The sequence below is a fragment of the Petromyzon marinus genome, chromosome 49 (assembly GCF_048934315.1).
Source record: "Petromyzon marinus isolate PM22_M1 ecotype Great Lakes invasive population chromosome 49, UKy_Petmar_22M1.pri1.0, whole genome shotgun sequence".
NCBI classification, from domain to species: Eukaryota; Metazoa; Chordata; class Hyperoartia; order Petromyzontiformes; family Petromyzontidae; genus Petromyzon; species Petromyzon marinus.
The window spans coordinates 9,268,901-9,295,641 of NC_133715.1; the positions used below are offsets into that span (position 1 = coordinate 9,268,901).

Here is a 26,741-nt window from a genome sequence, read left to right on the forward strand (position 1 = left end):
ACATTATGCGAGAGCCGGGGTTCTATGGTACCCCGGGGTACCGTCATAAGTTTCAGTTGGTGATGAACCAAAATGGCCACCTTTTAAGTTGACTTTGATTCTTAAATCCACAATGGTCATTCCTAAGTTAAGAATGGTCGCTATAGCTCCGTATCAAACTGTTGTAACTGGTAGAACTCTTGCTCTGTGCCCTGCAACACCTTGCCGTATACTTGCACAAATACGCCACAGAACCCTGTGGTCAATGTTAGTAGACCCTGGTTGCAAGCACTGGAGTTAATGAAGCCTGTTTTGTGCCACGCTTATTGTATGTCCGTGTTTAAAATGCAAGCACCGATTTATATTTTGTAGGCTTGTGTGTGTGTTGGCTGGCTAGCCAGCCAACAACATGCATTCATACTGAGTGTTGTATTCAGTAAATTAGTAAAAAGCCGTTTGCCTGTCTCAGCTGCAGCTCACTATTGATTATTGCTTCCCTCTCCCATTCCCCTTGTTAGATATCACTTAAATTGCAAAGGAGTGAATTGAACTTTACCACAATTAGCCAACTGAGTCCGTTTGGGCTTTCAGGAGGGCATACGTCACATGCGGCCAATAAACGTAATTGAATGATGGATAGTTTTTTTACACCAATCACATATAATCTATGGGCAATGCCTGACTTGGGCACTGTGAAAAATCTGGGTTGACTCATTTGGCTGATCATGGTAGCGTTACGGTAATTCACGGGGATGTGTGATTCTTTTATTAATTAATTTGTAGACTATCTCGGGTTTTTTCTCCCACGGTGAAGCAGCCTGGCCTGTCCTGTTTCATTAAGGGATCATAATACAACCGCATTACACGCTGTTGTTTTGCATTTCATTCATTTCTTTTTTTTAATCCTACCTCGCAATGCTTATATCATCACACGGCGGTTTACCCGATAAAGGATCGTGCTACACACAAAAGGCCATGGGTCCATCTGTGTTAGCCTTCCGAGCCTGGGAATACCGTGTCATGTTACGTTACATCACGTTACGCTGTCATGCCATGTCTTGCCACGTCTTGTTACATGGCATTGTGTTGACATCACATAGAGTCCACCGTAACAGCTCTGTTGAATGTTTCCTCAATGCATGGCTGGGAAACGGAACACACGATGCTTTCAAGTGCGCATTTCAAACTTCAGTCATTCCTTGTGGTCCCCTTTCTATTCAATGTCAAATAGAGGAAGTACATTGTCGCGGGCAATGAAATATGTTAATTGTACATGGCCTCCTGATGTAAACTTACTAAGGATTTCATTTTTTAAAAAGCACAAACGAGGTTATTTTGGGTTTTGGTCAAACACGGTACATTGATGTTAAAGTGTGTTGCATTTACAGTTGCATTCTATTCTTGCGTATGATGGTAATATGTCTAGGAGCTAAAGGCCAATGTTTAGGTCTGCTGGCCACGACGAGAGGGCTTCAGGAGAGAGCTGCTGTATATTTGCTATGCCTCCTCTGTTGAAGGAATGCAGGGCTACGGTGGTTTACTGAGTCGTCCATAGTTTGATTGGGTTGCTGGACCACAATCGAACTGCTGTCACTTGACTTTAGTTTTCCATTAATGTTTGAGATGTGTGCATCGGCCTGTTGAAGACACCAGCGGTGTCTTCGAGGAGGAATGTCAAAGGCAGGAGGAGGTCTCGAATGAGGTGTCTTGCAGTTGTGAATTAACTGGAACAAAGCTTGAAATACAACTTCCTTTTAAAACGTCATTAATAGTAGATTGCATGTTCATTAGCTTGCGCGTAAAATTGTAGGTAATTAAGTACCGGAATTGGTTTAACACCTATCGGCAAAACCCTTCTCAAGCAATAAAATATCGAGACTCATGGACGTACTTATTACTATTTTTGTTGTTGTTGTTGTTATTTGCACGGGTTGTGTGCAAGAAAGGCCTGTCTCACCTTTTTCATAAGAAAAGTAGACAGTTCAGGCTCATTTCATTTCATTCCTCTACCCACAAGGGAGCAGAAGCTGCAGATGAAACACATCCCTTTAGGGAACGAGGGGGGGTGGGGGGGGTGTGTGCCTATTGATATTTTCTCACCATACAATGTCAGGATGGAAGACGCTCGGCTAGAACTGGTGGATCATGGACTCTGCAAGTTAAGAACCTTGTCACAGCGCCAACCAACCTTAATGAATGTGTCAGGGGTAGAATTGCCACTTCTTGTCAATGCATCGGTTCTTTCCTTACAATCCATCTTCACCAGTTGCTGCACGGTGTTCCCAGGCAGGAGGGGCACAGGTAACTTTGCACCTCAGTCCCGCCGGTAGAAATATATTGGGGGCAGCACATGACTTGAGTAGTTTTTCTCGGCTTATAAATACGGCGCGACACTGCAGAGCGTCCTACGACGGGGAAAGTGTGCGGCACGTTCATCCGTTTCTCAGAAAGATTCGTGTTAAAAAAAATAAAATTGAATGAAAAGTCCCAGCGTTGCAGTGTAAGAACATAAGAATTTCAAATCGAGATAAGGCAGCAATTCAACCTTATCTGCCTCGCCTCGTAATTAAATCCTGTCTCACCGCCGCACCATTTCTTTTCTCTCACTCAGTCTCAGCGGTGGTGAATTGTGGTTTTTTTTATGTATTGCAAATGATATTTATTCCGGGACGCACAGCCGAGATCCAACATCTGATTTACAGTGTGGCCGTAGGGATGGTGGAAATGAATTCGTGTTGCCCACATGCGGCTCTTTCGCACCGCAGAGACACCCAGGGTCTGGTTGACTTGGCTCGCGCCTGTTCCGTCTGCTGGCTAAGTGTCCTCATGCCCCGAGATCGTGCCCGTGCGGTATACCTATGCAACTAGGTGAAATTGTATCGACAAGGTGGTGCCCGGGCATAGCGGACGTGCTTTTATATTGCCCCCTCCCGCTCCATATTCCCCAGCACTATTACAGCCAATATTAGAATTCTCTTCACCTCCAAGGGAGAACAATTACTGTACTCCGATTGCTGTTATGCATGTGTGTGTTTGTGGTGCGCCTATGTGTGAATGCATATATTGCTTCATGCACGTGTGGAAGGTATGTTCTGTATATGTAATACATTTTTAAGCTATGTGTCGTGTTTTTCTGTGTGTGTGCAGTAAATGTGTTTGAGTTTGTATATATGTGTGCGTGTGTACGACGAGTGTCATCGATTCAGCCAGGCTCAATCCACTGCTGGGTGTAGGCCTCCCCGATTCTCCGTAGTCTATCGTGATACTGCGATTTAATAATCCACCTCGTGTCTGCACACCAGCTCGGTTAATCTCTCCCATCTCCTCGGTTGATGTCCTCAATAAATATATCTGTGTATCTGTGTTGCTTTGTTCGCTATGATGTGGTGAGTTTTTTTTTCTTTCAAACCGAGCATAGACGGTTCTCCCTCCGTAAAAATGTAGTTTTTTCTAAAAGGTTCTAAAGCAACATGCATACAGGTGAACTAACCAATGTGAAATCTGATCTGCTTTGGCTAAGACAGGAATTTGACTTCCAGCTATAGCAGGAAGTGTTAATTTTTTTGGAGAACGATTGTGCCCGCATGCTATGACGTACAGACATATGGATCATGGAGCAAAAACTGAAAAGTTGGCAAAAAAAATCATGGGGACATGCACGCAAGGAATTGTATAGAGGGATAAAAAGAGTAATGGATGGATTGTAGAGCGTGTGCGGGTTGACGACAAGATTCAAACAGCACAGTTGGTGGGCTTGGGCAGGACACATCACGGCTCGAAGGGATGATGGCTGTTGATCAAGAAAAATGATGGAGTGGCAGGCAACGAATGGAATGCATCCGAGTGCGTCCACCTGGGGGATGGAGCTGTGAAATCAGCTCATATACAGGTGCTGGGTGGATTATTACATCATAGGATCATGAGAGTGGGTGATGGCTTGGGGGAGGCCTTCATCCATCAGTGAATTGATCATGAGTGATAATAATACTGATGAAATATGTACTTACAAAGTTTTATCCTTTGTATTTATATTTAACCCAAGACGTTGAATGTTCGTGAGAGACTGTGCGCACGACCAGGTTGATGCTGGCAAACGAGTTCCACTTGAAAATCCGGTGTAACCACGGGCCACTGGAACCCGGATTAAAACCCAGGAAATCTCATTGCGCGGCGAGGGCCTCAATAAATAATAATTTTAACTTGTGACGGGCCTCTCAGTATTTGCTGGCTCTTGAAGAGAGAGTAGCTCGGAGCCGTGATGAGCACCCGCAGCCAGCGTACAATTCCCCCATGCGGATCTGTGGTCCTCTATATGTTAAAATGATATCGGGCAATTAATGAGTGTTTATCTTCTTTGGTTCTTTCGGTAAAGTCACGTAGAATGAGAATAAAATAATAAATTGATAAAATAAAATAACACAATAAAATTCTCACGACGTTTCGGCCACAACACAAGCGGCCTTCATCAGGTGAAGGGACGAGACTGTCTGGGGGACAGCGCTGGAGCGAACACAGCCAAGCTCAGACCGCGACCTTTAAGCGTCGTGAAACGTCATGATAATTTTATTGTGTTATTTTATTTTATCAATTTATTATTTTATTCTCATTCTACGTGACTTTACCGGAAGAACCAAAGAAGATGAATCCTTGCAGTCACGAAAGCTTTAAATCGAAATTTAATGAGTGTTTATTCATTGGGGGAAACCGGTGTACCCGGAGAAATCCTACGCGTGCGAGGGGGCAACACCCTATCCCACACAGACACAACAGTTGGTAGCCCACGTTTGCCCGAACCGCCGAAGGGAAGGAAGTTTCAGAGCAACGTGTGCGATCCACCAACCCTCGTCTCGTCGCTCTGACACCTCTGCCCCCCCACCACCCCCCCCCCCCCACCCGCTCGCTCGCCCTTCTGCAGAGGATCCGGACAGAGCTGGACGGCGTGGAGGACGCCATGCTGGGCGTGCGGGAGAGGCAGCCGGCCATGCTGAGGGCTGCGTCGGCGGCCGATGTGCCTCGCATCGGGGCGAGCCTGACCCGCCTCGACACGGAGCGCTCGCGCGTCAACCAGGCCTACGACACGCGCAAGCGGTACGTTGCGCGCGTGTGCGTGCGTGCAAGCGGCACGTGACGCGCAAGCGGTGCGCGAAGCGCCCGCTCGGGGGGGCACGTGCGCACCGGCGGGCGGGGTCAACAGGGTTCACGCACGTGCACATGTGTGCGCGTGTCCGCATTTTATGAATGTCTTGTGGCAATAATTGTCAGGTGGGACAATGTTTCACTTTGTCAATATGTATACCGATTATTTTCATACCACGACGCACGCGTTGAATGGCACGTGTACGAATCAATCGTGTGTTTTTTTGTATCAGTTTACGTCATCCCTGCAGCAACTAGGGGTGCTACCATTAAATGCATTTGTTAAAAGGAAAGGGATTATTAAATCGCATCGTGACCCTGAATTGGGATGATTTATTGAATCATTGCCGATCTGATCATCTTTGTTCTTTCAGTCATCGTCACTTTTACTGGTAGAGGAGGGGGATCATCATAATCAGAATCAGAGTCATTTATCTGATCTGGTGTTAATGTTCGAGGAGCATTTGACTCGCACTTAGAAGCTTGTGAAATAGTGGTCCATCAGGGGGTTCACTTGGTGTGATATCCACCAGTCTTATTGAAATCTGCTTCACAGCATTGGGAATGTGCAATGTCCACCGCTGGCTCAGGATTTCCAACGGTGCTACCCAGTACTGATTTCTGCCAATATTCTCTCAAGTCAACATTTTATTTATTTTCTCTCAAACTGCAAAGCTGCACAGCAACTTGTCTGTGACACTGTGCCGTGATAGCCGAGCGCTGGCAAAAACTGTGCGAACATAGAAAGTGTACCGATGGCTCTAACACGGAGGTGTTTTTGCCACGTCACCGGGACGTGAATCGGCGCCCGCAACTTTAGACGTTGTTGGTCAACGTAAACTTCTCATGTGCCGTCGTCAAAAACCGCCACCATCACTTCCCCCCCCCCCCCCCCCCGGCCTTACAAAAACGCTCAGGGCCGCACACAAAAGACGAAGAAAAAGATCCCCCGCACAGTCTTCAATAGACTGTTGGGGCAAATGCCGTTTGCGAGTAGCACCGATGAAGGCCGGCAAAGTACGTGAGGGCGCTGGGTGGCCAGCACACACACACACACGTGTGCCCACCCCCCTCCCCCCCCCCCCCCCAGCGGAGATGCACCATGGGCACGCGGGCACGCCGGCGTTTGTTTTAATTTGTGCCCTCCCCGTGTGCCTCCTCTCTCTCTATGCAGGCGCTTCGAAGACGCCACGGAACGCTGGCAGCAGCTGCACCGCGACATGGTGTCCACGGTGCAGTGGCTCAACGGAGCGGAGCAGATCGTCGGCGAGGTGCAGAGGACTGACGTGGAGCCAGCGTCCGCCGTGGCTCACCTGAAGGCAAGTCTCTCGCGCTCCCGTTTATTTAAAGGTTTAAAACTAAAAAAATCAGCGGTATTCGTTATTGGCAAGATATCCTTTGCGCGTGTGCGCGTGTATAAGCGTGTACGTGCGTGTGAGCGTGTTTGCTTTGAGCCGTGAACGTGTTCGTTGCTGTGAAGACCTCTGGAGCTGTGTGGCTGCAGGTGAGCAGATAGGCTGACTTTAGCCCCTTTTACAATTGGCCAAGCCAAATGTCAGTATTGCTTACACACTGTGTGCTCCAATCAGTTTGAGTGTTATCTTTGTGCCTGTGTACGTTTGGCGCCTTGTAAGGGAGCTTGCTGCGCACCAAACGAACGTGTGTCGCGTTGATAAATACGATGGGGGCGGCCGGAGAACATCAGAGTGAATCGCGCGTTTTAGCAGAGTTGCCAGGCTTGGCTGCAAAAAAAATTTCCGCCGCATTTCAAGGTGCTTTACACGGGCACAACTTTACATAGCGCCTGTTTACGACACTCATCCCGTAATGTTGTTACTGCAATACATCCAAGCGCGATCGATTTGAAGAATCTCGCCAGTGCTGGCGAACAAGTGAGAAATGATCGACGTCCATAACACGGAGAGGGGGCTTCCTCTTGTGTTGCGTTTTTTATTTCTTTCGCCTCGTTGATTGGTCTAGCATCGCTCAGGCGTTTCCATTGTGCGCGATTTAGTTGCCCTCAACTGTTGAGAGCGAGCGCGGTGGCTTGTGCGGTCGAAACAGTGGTGAAATCTGTCGGCGTGTTTCCTCGGCTGAAAATGGAGGGGCACTCTCTTGATTTCAGATGCCCCAGGGTTTGTTCACGGGAGAATTGATCACCATTGATGGGGGGGGGGGGGGGGGGGGCACGTGGGAGGTTGGGGTGAAGTGTTCGTAACAATACAATGTCAGTCTGTGCCGAGCCAAAGTCTGCACAGCGCCTTGAACTTGTGGTAACTTAAGATTGCGATGGGGGGGGGTGAGGTGGTTTCACCCTTCAAGGGACACTCACAGCACATTGGCAGTGATGAAAGAACTCGAAACATGAAAAGAAGAATAATCGGCAAAGATCGGTCTTTGTCTAGCGCACGTCCATAAGTGGTCTTAAAAAGACCAATTGGGAGCCTCAATGGAAGCAAATGACTCATAAGTAGAGGGACTGATGGAGCATGTACGAGCAAACGCACAGAGAGCAGACTATGGCTACATTTGTGCCGTACTTTGAGGAGCGGTTTACTGCATCGGATTGTTTGGTAACTCACTGTAACGGTCACCGTAATCTATCTGCTGCATTGTTGAAAGCTCCACGCGGAATACTTTTTTCAACAGCTACTGCTGCCCAACAAAAGCTGAAGCAAGGGGTGAGTAGGTTGTAAAAGTGGAAACCTAAAATTGCTTGCTCAAGCCACTGCTGGGGCGGGAAAGGGTCTCCAATAGAGGGAGCTAAAGGGAGGGTATTTGGCCTCGTCTTCCACGCTTACGCAATGTCGTGTAAGAGGTGGGGGCAGCCACACTATATCGCACCACACACGTCCTGCCGATTGACTAACTTCGGTGTATCCCATTTGTACTGCTCAGTGGACAGAGGGGGGTGAGAATTAAGATACTTTTACCACGGTTTACAATTGCTGCGCCCAGAGATTGAATCGAATCGGCGACAACTTGACGGCAGGTCCTGCGTGCGTGCTAACCATCAGACCGCAGCAGCAGCGTCGCTACGGTTCACAACGAGGTGGGAAGGTGACGAACCTCTCCATCTCATATATTCTCGGTTTGTGAGAGCTCGGGACGACTGGATCAATTTCTACTGAGTCCAATGCTGTTTCATCGTCTACAAAGTGTGGGCACAATGGTAATAGAAATTCACTGCTCTTATCCAGAATCTGATTCACAGTGCGTGTGTGTTTGTGTGTAGGTAGTTACGTGGTGTACGGTCGAAATATATTTATTGAACGCTGCTTGCTCACCAACCAAAAACTACATTCCCTGGGCACGTCACCCATCCTTATTTTCAAGCGTAGCATTTCTGGCCCACAGCTGATGCCAAAAGCAATGCCTGAGAAGTTGTCTGGCCGTGAGAAGCCATTTGCACGAGAGATATGAAGGCCATCTGCCCACGCTAATACTGAAGATGTAGAGCCTGCTGAGTGTCAACGCAAGTGAGTTACTGTGAGGTCCAGAGAGGGTGGTGGAGTGTGTGTGTGAGTTACTGTGAGATCTACACAGAGTGGTGAAGTGTGTGTGTGAGTTACTGTGAGATCCACACAGAGTGGTGGAGTGTGTGTGTGTGAGTTACTGTGAGGTCCAGAGAGGGTGGTGGAGTGTGTGTGTGTGTGAGTTACTGTGAGATCTACACAGAGTGGTGGAGTGTGTGTGTGTGAGTTACTGTGAGATCTACACAGAGTGGTGGAGTGTGTGTGTGTGTGAGTTACTGTGAGATCTACACAGAGTGGTGGAGTGTGTGTGTGTGAGTTACTGTGAGATCTACACAGAGTGGTGGAGTGTGTGTTACTGTGAGGTACACACAGAGTGGCGGAGTGTGTGTGTTACTGTGAGATCCACACAGGGTGATGGAGTGTGTGTGAGTTACTGTGAGATCTACACAAGAGTGGTGGAGTGTGTGTGTGTGAGTTACTGTGAGGTACACACAGAGTGGTGAAGTGTGTGTGTGTGAGTTACTGTGAGATCCACACAGAGTGGTGGAGTGTGTGTGTGAGTTACTGTGAGAGCCACACAGAGTGGTGGAGTGTGTGTGAGTTACTGTGAGATCCACACAGAGTGGTGGAGTGTGTGAGTTACTGTGAGATCTACACAGAGTGGTGGAGTGTGTGTGTGTGTTACTGTGAGATCCACACAGAGTGGTGGAGTGTGTGTGTGTGAGTTACTGTGAGATCTACACAGAGTGATGGAGTGTGTGTGTGTGTGAGTTACTGTGAGATCTACACAGGGTGGTGGAGTTTGTGTGTGTGTGTTACTGTGAGGTCCACACAGGGTAGTGGAGTGTGTGTGTGCGTTACTGTGAGATCTACACAGAGTGGTGGAGTGTGTGTGAGTTACTGTGAGGTACACACAGAGTGATCGAGTGTGTGTGTGTTACTGTGAGGTACACACAGAGTGGTGGAGTGTGTGTGTGTTACTGTGAGATCCACACAGAGTGGTGGAGTGTGTGTGTGTGTTACTGTGAGATCTACACAGGGTAGTGGAGTGTGTGTGTTACTGTGAGGTACACATAGAGTGATGGAGTGTGTGTGTGTGTGTTACTGTGAGATCTACACAGGGTAGTGGAGTGTGTGTGTTACTGTGAGGTACACACAGAGTGGTGGAGTGTGTGTGTTACTGTGAAATCCACAGAGTGGTGGAGTGTGTGTGTGTGAGTTACTGTGAGATCCACACAGGATAGTGGAGTGTGTGTGTGTGTTACTGTGAGGTACACACAGTGATGGAGTGTGTGTGTGTGTTACTGTGAGATCCACAGAGTGATGGAGTGTGTGTGTGTGAGTTACTGTGAGATCCACAAAGAGTGGTGGAGTGTGTGTGTGTGAGTTACTGTGAGGTACACACAGAGTGATGGAGTGTGTGTGTGTTACTGTGAGATCTACACAGAGTGGGGGAGTGTATGTGTGTGTGAGTTACTGTGAGATCTACACAGAGTGGTGGAGTGTGTGTCTGTGTGTGTCACTGTGAGATCCACACAGGGTCATGGAGTGTGTGTGTGTTACTGTGAGATCCACACAGAGTGGTGGAGTGTGTGAGTTACTGTGAGGTACACACAGAGTGATGGAGTGTGTGTGTGTGTGTGTTACTGTGAGATCTACACAGAGTGGGGGAGTGTATGTGTGTTACTGTGAGGTACACACAGAGTGGTGGAGTGTGTGTGTGTGTGAGTTACTATGAGGTACACACAGAGTGATGGAGTGTGTGTGTGTGGGTTACTGTGAGGTACACACAGAGTGATGGTGTGTGTGTGTGTGTTACTGAGATCTACACAGGGTGATGGAGTGTGTGTGTGTGTGTTACTGTGAGATCCACACAGGGTGATGGAGTGTGTGTGTTACTGTGAGGTACACACAGAGTGATGGAGTGTGTGTGTGTGTGTGTTACTGTGAGGTACACACAGAGTGGTGGAGTGTGTGTGTGTGTGTTACTGTGAGATCTACACAGTGATGGAGTGTGTGTGTGTAGAATCGAGGGTCGTAACTGTCCGTCGAAGTCATCACCGCGACCTGTTGTCATTCCAGTTTAGCGGGAAAGAAAAAATAGGTGAAGGTGTGTTACCTTTTTGTTCGAGGTGTTCAGAGAACACCCCGTGCTCTCAGTTCATTCGGACTTGTCAGCGAGTTGTGTTGCTCTTCATCGCTGTAGTGTTTTTACAAAATGTAATGCATACGACGTCCAATCCTCAGAAAATAACGGTCCAATGTAGAGGCGATTGTAAGAAGCAAAGATACAGCCCTACAACTGCTTTGTTTGCACCACTGCTGACAGAAGGCCTCCCCCTAGAGGGAGCTCTATTATGCCGTGGTGGAGAGATGCGAACTACCTCGCTAGGTATACAGGAGGTTATGAGTTTTATCCTGACCCCGACACCTGTATATTTGCAGTTTGCATTTTCTGCGTGTGGTTGTGTGGATTTTTCACCGGGTCTTCCGGTTTTCCCCCTCCATATTTATTATTGATAGAAATTTCCACGTGATAAACCACTTCGTTGAGCTATCATTTGTGGCCAGGTCGCTTTTGAAAACGCTCTAGAGCACAGTGGGCCTTTCCTGGTTAAATACAAAAAAATATTTTGTTTAGATTTTGAAACGACTATCCCGTGCTGGCGAGGCATCTGAGTAGAGTTGGGAGTGCCCACACTTTTTTCTGCCACATGCGACCTTCCTCTGAAATTGCCGTGGTTGTGCCGATTTATATTCCTGGGTGGCCTGAGGCAGTCGGGTTTTAAGGAACTTACCCCATTATATCAGCTTTCACGCCATGAGATCGAACTGGCAATCTCTCGACTTGCCAGTCCGGTATGCTAGCCGATACATCACGGCATCATCTATATAGGTTCTTCTGCTTTCTAGTTAAAGAAATGACTTTGCTCTTTAGTGGCTGTATAATTCGTGTCTACCCGAAGGAAACTACGGGTATAGTTCTCTCAGAGTCCTGAAAGAGAGAGACAGAAAAAAGGAACTAAAATAAAATGATTTTTTTTTTACTTACCAAAAAAGTTGGCCGTACGGCTTATCATTCCGGAACGGGTCACATCCACTTAACATGATTTAGAGGGGTTTGCGCTGAGATAAATAGGATGAAACGAAGCGGGGTTGTGTGATAAACTGTGGCGGATACGGCGGGCTGCATTTTTTTCTTCTTCCTCTTTTTCCTTCCACCACCACCACCACCACCGCAAAGCTCTCGCCTGAAGAGCCACGGCCGTGGTGCCGGATGGTGGGGGGGGAAGGCATTTGAGCGGAGCAATTTTTCAGTTTAATAACCGCACGACGGGTGTCTCGGAGAATCGGCGTGGAGATTTAGCTCCGCTGCCTGATGGGCCTCGCCGCACATGGTGGTGGTGGTGGTGGGATCCACATTACTCCCCCCCCCCCACCACCCGTTGCACAGAGCGGCCTGCACGGCCCTCCCGTCACGAGTGTCGTCGGGCCCACTTGGGGGCGGTGGCGAGGCCCCAGCGCTGGCGCCTTTCTGTCGCCCGTAGTCGAGGGTGTGCGGTGTGAGCTCGCGGCCGCCCCTGGGTAATACTGCGGGTGCATTAAACATGATAAAGACACACGACGCGCCGTCTCTTTCACAGTAGGATGTTTAAAGGTCACGTGACGCGAGTTGAAAAAGAGCAGGGGTCATGTGTGGGCAGTGTCATGACCCAACTTTGCCAAGTAAAAAAAACATTTGCTCGTAAATTAATTCGGAAAGCAGCAATCGTCACCCCCCCCACTGCGAAAATTAGTAGGGCCCGACTGGAAAAAGAGCCTTGGGACTTGAGGCTTTCCTGGCTGAACAAATGTTATGACGATAATAATACAAAATAAATAACGAGGCTGGTGCATTGCGTGTGACCTGCGGAGAAAAGCAAGCGCCAGATTAATCACTGGGTGTGTGTGTTTTTGTTGTTGCGGTTTGTGCTGTCGAGCCGGCGTTTCGCGCAAAGTCCAGCGTCTCCCTGTGCATGCCGGGAGCTTTTTGAGGAGCTTAATTGAGCAGCTGGTGTTTGATGTAGGCCAGCCCGAAGCCGAAGCGAATAAATAATAACGTGAGGTAACAACGCAACGACACATCAGAGAGCGAGGTTGACCCGCCCAGAATTGTGCAGTAATGGAAGTTATTGAGAAAGCTATGCCTGGCAGCTTGCAACTCGGATCGCTGCGTATTATTTTGCTTATCATGTTGTAGTTGATGTCACACATCCGTAGATTTGTAGTGTTGCACGAATATAAATTAACGATTGTAGACTGTGTTCCACAATGTGAGCGGTTGGTGCTCCCTATCCTCTGTCAATACCAATAAGTCTACAGACAGCCCTGGCCCTGTGGTATGAGTACAAAACATATTCCTGTTGATATCATTCAATTCCCACTATACTTTTGAGATTCTCAAAATAGTTGTGTGGTATGTGTATGTTCCTGTAACATGTTCGTATGCATTGTATTGGGAGGTGTTGTGGTTAGCGCACTACGATTGCCGCTCACTGCCAACATCGGTGACGAATATCCGAACTGGTCCTGGGCCTCCCTGAATGTCAAAATGGCCTCATAATGAGTACGTGGCGCAGTGTGTAAAACATCAGCACCGGGGAGACAGAAGGTGGCCGGGAGTAGCATTAGCCACTCAGCCCTTCGTGTGCTATGCCAGCCACCATACATAATACTGGCTAACAGTACTTACCCAAACATTTTGTTGGGGGGGGGGGGGGTTGGATCTTTTTCTTTGCCATATATTTCACGTAGTTGATTTTCATTAAATTTATTGAACGGGGGGGGACACTCGGGGTAAATACTTGAAAAGGAAAAAAGATGAATTGCAGGCTACAAAAATCTGTGCCAAACATTTGGTGGGCATCGTAAGCATTGGATATATTTATATTTGCGTTTTCATGGCTCAGCCTTTGTTGGGGATTCGTTTTTGCCTTTGCAATGCCAATACAATTTACACAGTGCTTAAATGTCCCACGGCCTCGGCTTGAAGTTTCTGTTGACAGAAGTCCACAGAGCAAATACTGGCTGAATTCACGCATTTTTTTCAAGTGTAATTTAAGATTTAGTTTTCTGGACATTTTTCCTATAAAATAGTTTGCAAATAGTTTCAATGTAAAAGTACCCTTAAAAACTATTTGTATGATTTTACCAGGTAAGGCCCACTGAGCTTTTCAGCTCTTTTTCAGAAGCGACCTGGCCACAAGTGATAGCTCAATGAAGTGGCTTATCACGTGGAAATGTGTTGCAATCAAATACTCTAAACGCATGTTTCTAAATGTGGAGGGAAAACCCAGAGGACCTGGAGAAAAATCCACGCGACCACGGGGGAGAACACGCGAACTCCAAATATCCAGGTGTCAGGGTCGGGAACAAACCCACAAACCTCCTGCATACCAGGCGAGGTAGTTAACATCTCGCTACTATGGCGCCCATGGCGTCGACATTTTCTGTAAATCCGCGGGTAAAATTAAATCCCTTTTTGTGTTTAATACCCGAACCAGCACAACGACCTGCGCAGATTGCCGAGTGGACGGCAACAACCCCGACCCTGAAGAAACCGAAGGTGAAAACACTGTGACTCGGGAGTAATGTCCCACAGTTGACCAAAGTTATTTTTTTCCCAGGTGACAGTTAATTAAATTATTCCAGGGCTTGAAAGCATTAATGTCCCATGCCAGAAGGGAATTCTCTCAGAAGTCTTCCTTTTTTTTTAAAAATAGCAACAAAACCTGTGGGTGCTACACCCTAATGCCCGCAAACCCCCCGTCGTGTTTTTGTTGATAATCTAGTGCGGGGAAAACGCATCTGATTGTTGGTCTCTGCGAGCCACGATATTTCATTTAGGAGTGGGTCGAGGGGTCTGCTCGCCGTGTAAATGGAATATTCGCTCCTTTAGCTCGAGGACCCTCGGTTGTCCCAATCCAATATATTTTACCTCCTCCTGCCTGCATTTCCCAATGCCATTTGTCACTCGCCCCACCTCTTCTCATTACGTTTTTTTCATATTTGTCAAACCATCCTTACTGTCCTTTGAATCCATTCTCTCTTGGATTGGAATGATTTTTTGCAATAAATTTATTCATTTTTAATGCATTATTTCTTTCAGGATCATTTTTTAATACATGCAAAACTGAGGTCTTATATAAGAGATGGTCCCAATGCCGCATTCCCACGGGGAATAGGCATTAACCCACTCGTACCGCCGTATTACCCAGCCATAGGAAGACGATAAGTGGATAACGGAGTGCATTCATGTGTTCTTTTCACACTTGGCCCTCCTGTAACCTAAGTCTGTGACATTAAGGCAGTTCACGCGAGTGCAAAAGCACCACATTTCTGTTGAGTGCGGCGAATTACATTTATCCTCAGTTCCTCTAACTATATACTGTAATGATAAGGGCACAAGGCTCTATGTACAGTTGATGGCACTGCCAATAATTTTGTTTTGAATAACCTGCCAGGTGGCTCAGCGGTGGGGTGGGGCGGGTTCTCAATCGGGAGGTTGCGAGTTCAAATACTGGCTTGGAGGTGGGGGGGGGCATTGACTCAGCCCATCATCTGTCTGGGGTTCGTATAAATGAGTACCAGTTCAGAGTGGTTGCCCCATGGAGAAACTCGCACCCCACCATGATAACGTGGAATTTCCACCACTGGCTCAGGGCATTGATCTGGAGATGAGCCCACCACCTCAACGCTCAATGAAGCAAGAAATTACTGGCTTTTTTTGGAGAGGTCAAATATTAAAATTACTAAAAGGCTTATATAATGGGCAGTACTCCTCCACAATAATATTGCTCTGTTGTGGGCTATGTGAAGTGTAAAACACAATGGTATACTTTTGCATCAATCGCAGAACATTCAGCAACGTCTGTGAAGTGCAAATATAATGAGTGGCATTTCTGAGCGCGAGGAGCTGGTACAGAGCGCAGAAGTGTGGGGGAAATTTGCCGCCTGCGTTCAGTCGCTTGGAATCTCGTACCAAGTGAAATCAGAATCAGAAATCTTTAATTAGACTGAAGAAATCAGACTGAATATATATTCATAACTCCACTTGCTCAGTTGATAGCCATCCTTGTAATTGTAATCAAGTAAAAATACTCGTCATAATGAAATAATAGCTACACATTAGGTTGCATTAGCTGACGTTCTATTAAAGACTGAAGATTCACAGCCACTTGCCATGAGAATTGCATGCGTACAGTATTGTGGGCGCACGATCTATGCGCGCATATTTTAATATCGGGGGGGGGGGGACCAGTGGTTGCATAATGGTTATAAATTGGCATTATTGTTTTTATAATTGACCATGATACAACTGTATGATGCAGTCCATTCAGCAAAATCTTGTCTCCTCATATGCACAGCCTTTCTCCAGTTAGTTTTCTTCCATGTACAATAACACCCAAGAGCGATTTGGCCAAATGTTCCCAAAACAGAACGAGTTTGAATAAGAAATCGTGAGTTTCATCCGTGTTTGCTAAAGTAAATAATGTGAACGTTGATGCCGGAGGTTTGTGCATTGTGCCCCAAGGTTGAACAGCTACCTGAGGTTGACTCCTTGCCGTGGCTATCACCAGCTGTGAATTATATCTAAACTAAAACTGCATTAACTGTCTCCTCAAGCCCTCTTGTCATTTATAGCAGTCCTCGGAATTGGCATTTATCTCCTGAACATATGACCATCATATACGCAAGAATGGAATAGTTCAACTGGTCTTGGGCCACCCCATTAATCAACACATACTTACTAGCATGGCGAGGTATGGTCAAGCGATTTCCATTACAGGCATGGTATGGGTAGGCCTTTGACCAGCATGGAATTGACTTACCTAAGGGCTGTCAATTATTTAAATTAGTATTATTAAGTATACAAATACGTTAGTATGATGTTACACTGTTTTCGTTATTTGCAACTGATGGGTTCATTCTCATTGGAGATGTGTTCAATCTATTCAGTGCTGTGGCTGAAGCAAGTTTCCAGGAGCTCAGAGTGGCAGTCTGTGAGCCCGGAGAATAATACCCCTTTTCTACTGCACAACCGAGCCACGCCGGGCCTGTGCCCCGAGCCAGCCCGTCACGAGACTCAGGGCCAGGTTGTTTTTCAACTGCAGGAACCTGAGCCGTGCTCATGACGTCACATGCACTGAATGAGTCGAGAAGTACATAGATGACGTGATGGCGCTGTGTTCTCACAATGTAAATACCGAGGTGTAATGCACACTGAACGGGTCGAGACGCATGTAGATGGCGCAGTGATGCCGTGTCCTCACATTGTCCTGACTGACGTGACACACAATAAAATCGTCATTGGCCTCGGCGCTGACGCTGCTTGGCCCCGAGCTAGATTTAGATGTCATGTGAGGCCAGCTCGTCACGGTTTGGTTTTGACTCGGCACGGCAATTGGCCGGTGGAAAACCACCTTAATGGATGTGTGTTGACCTTCTTTCGCGCCGTACATCGTCAACCGCGCTCATCAGTACCGAGAGGGCTCCTTGCACAAGGCCCTATTTAGATGTGCGAGTGGAATAAGGGGAACGAACAGGACATTTCTACAGATGACCCAGCCACATCTGAACTCCCACGTGCATCCGCTGTAGATTCATTTATTTCCCTAGAACCGTAGCGCAGATTTTGATTTGCGCTTGTCCTTTGCAGAAATACTGTCACTGCTGCAGGTTTGTTGTTGCAGTGCCTCTCCAGTTTCATTTTTTTAGCTTTTTTTTACTTTTGATACATTAGGTTTGCAATAAATGTGCAATATGACAAATACAGTTTCAAAGTCACATTTACGGACCATTATATAGTAATACATCAGCCAGAACTACAAGCCTAGTTTAAATGTAAATGTCACAAAGAGCTGAAAAGAAATACTTGAGCCACAGTTGGGTAACCTTTTGAAAATGATACGTTTTCATATTAGCTAAAAAGCCAGCACTTTGCTCTGCATGTTTGTTTGGTCGTTTGCCATTTTTAAATTCTGGAACCATTGACCATCTTATAAAGCATGCTATTTTTACTATTCAATTATTTTTATTTTGGGAAACTAACCATCGTGCAAACACGGAAAACATTAGCAACATGTTAGAGTTATACATTTTTTAAAATTTACTGTAAACGATATTATTACATGCCGGTGCATTCTCTCCTTTCTTAAAGGACATTTATTGAATGGTTGAACATTCGCTCAGCTAAACGCATAAGAAAAAAAATGTCTCCCTATTGTATCTCTGGTGTGCATTTAGAATGATATGAGACAAAGACTCCATTTGAAAATCTCACAGAGAAGTGCTGTAACTTGTGTCCAAGATTTTCTGCACAGGACATATTCGCAGCTTTTGTTGACCAGGCTGAGGCGGTCAACTTTGCGACAGTGTAAAGCAGCATACATTATTTTTTCGTCTCCCCCCTCCTCTTTTCAGAACATAGATGGACTCGTCCTTCTAAATAAACTGCCAAATCGCTGCGCGTGGTGCTAACGGTTTTTTTTATAAATAAATACAAACACCGTTTAAAAATAAATAAACAAATGCAAACCGCCACTTCTTTCAAATGTTTCTTGCCGTTGGTTTTTCACACCTGATGATGACCGTTTGTGTTATGGTCGAAACGTCGTGAGAATTTTTATTCTTTTATACATATATTTTATTATTTTATTGTTTCCCTTCAACGTGACTTTACCAAAAGAGCTAAGAATATAGTGTAAACCACCCCTGGTTTAATCTTGGGCTAAATAAAACTTGGATTCGAGCTCGGGTTCTCAGCAGTGCTGACCGAGTCATTAACAACTTGGTAGCCTGGCCATCTCTCTTGTTGTGGATCCAGGTGATGCCGTATTGGAAAAAAATCTTCCACAGTTAAAGACCGAACGTGATATCAATTTAAGAATGTTACGGTTTAATTACGCGAAAATATCGTCGGACCATCTTTCGTGACATACCCTTTGGTTTTATTCGGTAAAGTCACGTAGATAAAATGAAACAAAATAAAAGAAAATAATTAAATCACGACGTTTCGGAGGCAACACAAGCTTCCGTCTTCAGGTGGAAAAGTCACCACACAGATATTCTGCCTTGACTTTTCCACCTGAAGACGGAAGCTTGTGTTGCCTGCGAAACGTCGTGATTTAATTATTTTCTTTTATTCTGTTTTATTTTATCTACGTGACTTTACCGAATAAAACCAAAGAGTATGAATCCTTGCAGTCACGAAAGCTTCAAATATAGAATCATCTTTCATGACTAATTTAAAATGTGCGTGAACATCGCGGCGGAGAAATAAAACATTTCACCCCCCCCCCCCCCTCATTTTTACTTAGTGAGTAGCCGTTAAGAGCTCGTGAAAACCAGTGTGCAACTCAGGGCCAGGTTGTTTCTTCCATCGCTGAACCCGGGCCGCGCTGCTGACACGGCAAGCGATGAACGAGTCTCGTTGCGAGTCGATGACGAGGCGATGCCCGTGTCCTCACATCGTGCTGACTGGCGTCGCAGGCAATGAAACCATAATTCGCCTCTCCGATGGCACTGCTTGGCCCTGAGCTATATTCGGAGGCCGTGTGAGGCCAATGTGTTACTCGGTCAAAATTTGACGAAACGCCCAATGAATGTGCCAACCGATAAAGGTGAAGTTGTGTCAGAATTGCGCTTTCTTGAAGGCCTTTATTTTTGCTGTCGGATTTCGCATTAACTGCCTTGAGTAAATTTTTCATACCCTTATTAGGGAACAGCTATGCATGTTTTCATTCTCAAATGTATATTGCAAAAAAAAGAATTGGGGAAGCAGAACTGTGGGTCTCTGGGTATATTTGGCAAATTACATTTTGACGAATTCCTCAAGCATCAGACAAAGTGAGTAAAGAAAACACATCCTCGACCCTAATATTAGTATATCTCTCTTATGAAGCAAATGCCATAAGAAGCGTGGATATTCGTGTTAATGTAACAATAGTAATAACAAAAATTGCAACCCTTTGTCAATCCACTGTTGGATGAAGGCCTCCCCACAAGCCGTGTTAGTCATAGAGGTATTTTGGCCATACTTCACCACACTGGTCAGTGAGGGGGTTGGTAAAGGGATAGACAGTGGTGGCTCAAAACAAGTTTAGATATCACTTCACAAAAAACTTGGTCACAGATAGTAATTGATTTAATGCGAAACCCGGTTGATTGCCACTAAGCACTCTGCTACCGTTACCACCATTTGTGTTTGTAAAATTAAATTCCTAAGGCATCTATACCTCTCAAATTTTGGGACTGCTTGTCAGATACAAAAGCACAAAATGTAACCATTAATGCCATTAGGCAGACAGACCGAAGAAATGATTGCATTTTAAACAGTCCAAGGAAAATTAAAATTGTGATTTGTTTAAACGTATTAGACAATTTGGTGGAATAATGAGGATCTTACAATGGCAGCTTTAAATGCAAAATTAAGCTCCAGCTGTTTAATTGCTTTTGCCCAGATGCTAATGGGATCTGTGTGATGGCAAACGAGTTGGCCTTCACAGCTCGCAGCTGTGCATGCTGGGTCATTTTGTTTAAAATCACTTGCGTCTTCCAAAACTTCCCCTCACACCCTACATTGGATTTTAATAACATCCGTCGCACACGCAGCGCAAGCGAACGCATTAATGTCGAGATCTATATTGTGGACCTCGTGTTTTGACATGATATTAACTTTTGGTTTTGGTAAACTTGCGTTAATCATCGCAGAAGTTGTACACTAATGAGGAGTTGGTGTCGCATTGTGGTTGAGCTTGCCATGTTCGCTTATATTTTACAGCCACCCTTATATAATTTTGGCGCCAATGAATAAAAAATAAAGTTAGTTAATAATAATGCAAACTTTTTAACTTTTACATTTTGCAGTGTTTTATTTTCGGCTCTGACAAATTGGCGATAGGCTCGGCTCCAATCCCATCAAGTCCGGCAGGGTTCTTTGTGCGAGATAATCTTAAGATGAAATCATCATGCAGTACGAGATCATTGCAAAATGAAGAAACATCATCCGATAGATTTTTTTGGACCACAATTCCGGCGGCCTAGCAATATATGACCGCAACTTGTTGTGTCTGCAACATGCTCAACTGACCCAAGAAACTAGCTGCTGTTTATCACCATTTGTGTGCGATCATGACAGCCGTTTTATGCATGTAACACATGCTTTTTTCGAATGTGGAATTAATTACATTTCATCAGCATATATGTGACTATTATTATTCATACTCTTTGGGTCTTTATTATTCATATCTGCTTTTGGATGGTGGTGGATGTGCTAAAAAAAAATAATCATGAATCATCACCTCTGATTAGCACGGTTGGCTGCATACAGTGCGAAGAGTAGTTCACCATACATATAGCATGTATACAGTGTGCATTTCTACGATAAAAACTAGACATTTTTTGTAGTCTCTGTGCCATGGTAGTGGCACGTACACAGATGTGCGTGTTCGCATGCTGCAGGGGTCTGTGCTACTCCTCTGGTGCTGCCACAAACGGTAACATTGAACAATGTGGAGAATGTACCTTACCATGTCAAAACGTCTTCCAATCTGGAAATTTCTAGCCGGTTATATGCCCCCAACACAGTGGTCTCTCCCCAGAGCTAGACATGCTTGGGCAAATGCTTTTGCTGAAATTAAAGCATTGAAGATAAGCCACATTTAACTATTTGATGAAAAAACATCAGTGCTAGGTAACACCCCTCATTATGTTTTGTTTAAATGCACGCAACTCCTCCAGTCTCTGGCCTCGCGTTGCTGCGGTTGAGAGTTAAAATCCTGGCCAGGGATAGACTGATACCTTATTTCTCTGGTGGGTAGCCCTATCAAAATAAAGTGTCATTTCCTCTGCTGGCTCAGGCCTCTAACCTGGAAATACGTTCCGCCCTGAAATGTATTTGAGTGGAAGTCGGCTTTGACATTGATTTGACTTCTATAATTATAGATGATATATTGTGAACGCATGGTTCTGATATGGTGACGAGCACACTGGACTTGTAATTCGCAGGTGACTGGTTTGTTTATCCAGCACGGCAGTTGAAACAACGGTGCAGCAACCGTCTTACGCCCCACCTCCCATCCCTGCCTCTGTCCACCCAGCAGTATAAATGGATTCACCACAGTTAGTCAATCGGCAGGTCACCTGTGTTTGGGTAAAGTGTGAGTATACTCTTCCAAGACATCTGGCCAGCATGGCCAAAAATTAGCTCTAGAGGGAAGGGCTTCTGCCAGCAGTGACATGAGCGAGGAATTGCAGGTTTGCCCCATTGACTTTGTATTATTTGAACATGATAATTGGGGTTGGGGGGGGGGGCACTGTGGTGAGATGTTAACTACCTCGCCTGGTATGCATGAGGTCATGGGTTCGATCCAGACACTGACGCCTATGTATTTTGAGTTTGCATGTTCCCCCAGTGGTTGTGCGGATTTTTCTTCGTGTCCTCCGTTTTTTCCCTCCATATTTACCAACTTGCGTTTTGAGTATTTGGCTGATATAAATATGCACATGATAAGCCAATTCGTTGAGCTATCATTTGTGGCCAGGTCGCTTCTGAAAAAGAGCTATATAGCTTAGTGGGCCTTAACTGGTAAAGTAAAAAATCACACGGCAAATTCCTCAAATAAAACCCTTGGCAATGTCCTCAAGTTAGGACTTCTTAATAAGAGACTGTGAAAACGCTGGTACGTTTGTCATGCTGGTGATGAATCAGAATACCATGTCAAGTGATAATTTGGTTGCACTCTATTGCTAGGAAAGTAAGATTGGCACACTGGATGTCAGACAGTTCATGGTGCTCGTGAGTGTCCTTTGGAATCGTTAATATCAAGCAATGTTTTTTTCCCCCAAAGCAATTCAATTGGGATGTTGAAGAAACGTCCGTGTTTGGGTCAAGACTGACGTGGAGTCAGATGCGTCAATTTTTAATAACAACACACCGAGCTGGTATTGTCAGACGTGGGATACAATGGAATTTAACAAGAGAAAGTTGCGTCTAATCCTTGTGTGTTTAATTTCCCAAGTTGTAGGCCACTTGGGATGGCTCATAGAGAGACACAGAATCCCTTCTACGGCTACCAATGCCCTTGTCAAGAATTGACAAAAAAATTTAACCTCGGTACATTTTTGCACTTAGGTACCTTGGCAAGTTTTCTGATGCTGTGACTTGTGTATCGAATCTCCCCCAAAACGCAACACAACCTGGTGGCATCGCATAGATTATTTGGCGCATAACTGTCGGATTCACGCCAGTGTGAAGGATTAACATTATTAGCATATCCAGTTGTCATGTCTTTTTTGATCACTTCGTCTGAGACCCACGGTGCTCAGTAAAGCGTATCATTTTTTTATTAACACCATTTAATATTAAATCAAGTCACAAAGGCCTGCCAGACACGAATATTGAATTTGTACAATATATTTATCGACTGGCCAAAATTAAACTCATGGTGTAATAATGGTGGACTATTGGTGGGTCACAAATAATAATGATTGTTATTATGTACCAGTTGGGTAGCTTTATTATAAATACAGGTAGTCCCCGACTTACGATGGTCCGACTTACGATATTTCGATCTTACGATGGCGATAGCGATACGACAAAATTGTTAAATATTTTTTAATTTCGTGCGGCAGGCAAACGCAGCAGCGTACGAGGTACGATACTGTAACTTTATCATCGCCATCCTCCTCTTCCGACAACTAAGTTAATGTAGCCATCAACAACCTAACATCGTTCAAGTATGCAGACGACGGACAGGATCTTGGTGAGTACAGTAGAATGTGATACGTTACGATACATTCAATGCATGTATGATACATAGCTTTAGCGATTTCATTTTAGGGTTACCACGATACGATACATACGTTCAATGCATGTTAAAAGTTTTTATAGCAGATAGGATTGTTTCCTGAAAAAACTTTCTATGAAATTGCAGTTCATATAGGTAGGCTAAGAATTTACCTTGTGTTTTACTTTAAATTTTACTGTGCAATACAGTATTGTAATTAATAAATACATACCGTATATAGTTTATACAGTACGGTACTGTAAATTGCTCTGTTTTGCTAAATTATCACCATTCTTTAAGACTCCTGGGTAGGCTAGGCCATTTTCGACTTACGATATTTTCGACTTACGATGGGGTCGTCGTAACGCATCTCCATCGTAAGTCGGGGACTACATGTAGTTTAGTTACATCACAAAACAAGTCTTGCTGAGTAAGACTTTTTTTTCAGGAATGAGTTGCTGGCCACGTTTGGCCATTTTCTTATTGACGAATTTGGCATGCAGAGAAAGCACTGGATTACCTTAAAGAAACACTTTCGTACAAGGGAACAACATTTAAATGTACGGAGAAACCTTGCGATGCGTGCACTTTGATTTGTCTCGTGATTTCTTGTTGACGTCCACCAGCCCTGTCTCCGAGTCGCGAGACTACACGTGTGCGCCACCACATCCGGCCAATTAATTCCAGATTGCGGTCATCTGGTGGTTGATTCTATAAGCCGCAGATATTGGGTTTGCCCACTGTTAAACCCTACTGCATTGATAGCAAGGCCTCTTTTAAGTACCTCCATGGGGCAGTTTTGTTAAATTTCTCGGAGGGGTCCTTCACTATAACCTGATGTGTCTTCATTCCCTCGTTTCGACCGGCACTTTTAACAGTTCTGCTCGGCTTGTGGGGGTGCTACCGTGGGGTTAATTCTCCCAAGGGCTTGGCAGTTGAAACAGTGGCCAAATTTCTGAATTTCACCCCCCCCCGCCTCTGTCCACCCAGCAATATAAACGGGTAGACCACGGTTATGTAATCGGCAGATTGCACGTGGCGCGATAACGTGTGGATATTTCCACCTTTTCCGAGGCATCTGTAGAGCGTGCAAGAATAGGCCCAGGCACTCCAGAGGGGCTCTCCGGAGCTTCCTCGAGTGGGGCCCTTTCAGCCAGCAGTGGCGTGCACAAGTAATTGAAAAGCTGCTCCTTTGAAAATAGTATGACTTGGTTTATGAAGAGCCCCATCCATAGACCCTGGCTGGCAGATTTCAGCTAAATGAAGCACGCAAAGAAACGTGAGCTCGTTCGCTCGCTCGCTCACTCGCTTCATTCCAGCCTTACCACACACTCCCCTTGGCAGATTTAAAACCAGGTGAATGTGTACAGTTAACCAACTAATGGCCGTAAATTCCTTGAGAGTTAATGAAAATTCTGTGGAGTTAAATTAATTCTTCCATGGATTTGTGGGCGAAGGTGGTGGTGCATGCCGTCGCCGCTTTTTCCCCGCACGCCAAGGCTGGCGTGGAGGCGTGCGCACGGTAAAATGATGTAGTCTGGCCGTTGCGCTGGGTAATCTAGGCACATAATAACGCCGCAGTAAGTTATGGCACAAAGAGCGGTGCCGAGAGGTCCTCGTTGCAGCAGCCCTTGTAGGTGGTAAATAAATACAGCCTGCGGGACAATCAAGCGGCTGAGGGTATTTGAATAGTGTGACCGGTGGGGGCAGTGTTACGTACCCCGAGTGCTTGCAAATTGGACATGGAAATTATTGCATTTCTCTAAACCCCCTTTGCTCCGCTGTTGCATCGAGTTAAACGCGCCTGTGGGCGTGTCCCCATCTCATCGCCCCATGGTCATACGAGCCCGGGGCTCATGAATGATTAATTGTTATTCATTAGCCGCCTTGTAAATATTTATATGCGCTTGGCACATCTTAATGGCAAATGCGGCCGGCGACGCAAATGAAAAAGTCAGACGAGTTAGGAAATTCCTTTCGCATTGCCACACATTCGGTGGAGGGAAACTTTTCTCGCACCTTTTAGCCACGTTACGGAGGAAGCGATAAACGAAAATGAAAACTCGGCTTAAGGTCGGCGCAATCGCGGTGACATTAGCAGCATTTGTACGACATCAGACAAGAGAGATGGCTGGAGGTTAGTATGCAGAGCGTGCTAAGAAAATGGATTGGCTGAGAATGTACTGTTGCCTTTAATAGATTTTAAATGCCAGAAGGGGTTGGCTGCATTCTGTAGTTCCCTCCCACTAGCAAGGCATCTCCAGATGCGTGCGTTATAAATATTTATTGTGCTGTAAAATAAGGTAGCGGAGCGGGCTGGGCGTGGGACGGCGCTGTGGGAGGAGGAGGAGGCGCGGGGGGGGGGGCATTCGGCCAGTATCAAATGGGTGCTCTGTAATTAAATGTTGCTCTCAGGGAAGGGCCGCATTGCTTGCTCGGCACCCCGCTTCACCCCGGCTGAGTAAGCACCGGCAGCGGGCGATGGCATCATTTTACAAAGAGGCCACAGAGGGCGCTAGTCCCAAAGGAGTGTCTCACCCCCCCCCCTCCATGGACTCAATTTTCCTCCCAAAATCGAATGAGCCGTGCGTGCGTGCGCGAGGCCCCTTTTGCCCCCGGTTGCAGGTTTCGGCAATAAGTGGGGCGGAGTGCTCGGAGAGGGCTGGTGGGACCTCCTCGGCCTGCGTGGCTCTCCCCGGGAGTGCGATTCAAAATAAGTGGCGGACAGCGGAACAGCTGCCGCAATTTTTTTTGAATATTTTTTTGGAAGGCTTCGAACCGTCACCCGCAAGCCGTGCGTGACGTTGATGAATGACCTAGCCCAGGCCTTATAATTGCGGCGGGCGTTTTAATGCATTCGCGTTATGCCTTGTGATTCATTTTAAATAGCCACTGAGGCTGCAATTTTGAGAAATAAAAGTGGTGCGATGCGGGTAATTGTTGGTCGGGATTCGGTCCCCCCCCCCACCCCCGCAAAAAAATAAGTCTCGTTAACTTTTTTCTTCTCTCCAACATCACTTCGAAGAGTTGTGTAGATTTACTGCTATGTCAAGCCAATTTTGTTGCTTACCTGCCACGAATTTTCACGTTAACTTTGTGGTTTATTTTTGCCTAAATTCTGCAAGCTTTGACAGTGGCCTATTCATTATATGTAGCAATAAAGGCCCGGGCGTGGAATAAAAGCACACCGCAGCCATTCATTTCATATCCAAGGCAGACAAATGAAGTTGTTTAAAATATTTTTCGCACGCATGCTAATTGGCGAGGCTAAGGTACACACATGTAGCCTATCAATATGTGACTCTTCAGAGTTCACGTGCGG

The 26,741-nt window shown here is 45.8% G+C and overlaps 1 protein-coding gene across 7 annotated transcripts in view; it reads left to right on the plus strand.

The window, feature by feature from the left end:
* The window catches only part of LOC116953045 (dystrophin), a 662,108-nt gene that overhangs the window by 359,632 nt on the left and 275,735 nt on the right, over nucleotides 1-26,741 (plus strand). For all 7 annotated transcript variants that reach the window (XM_032972888.2, XM_032972885.2, XM_032972886.2 and 4 more), the window contains 2 exons: nucleotides 4,895-5,067; nucleotides 6,290-6,434. In XM_032972888.2, coding sequence (XP_032828779.1) covers nucleotides 4,895-5,067; nucleotides 6,290-6,434 — 318 coding nt within the window. The remainder of the gene's footprint in view (nucleotides 1-4,894; nucleotides 5,068-6,289; nucleotides 6,435-26,741) is intronic.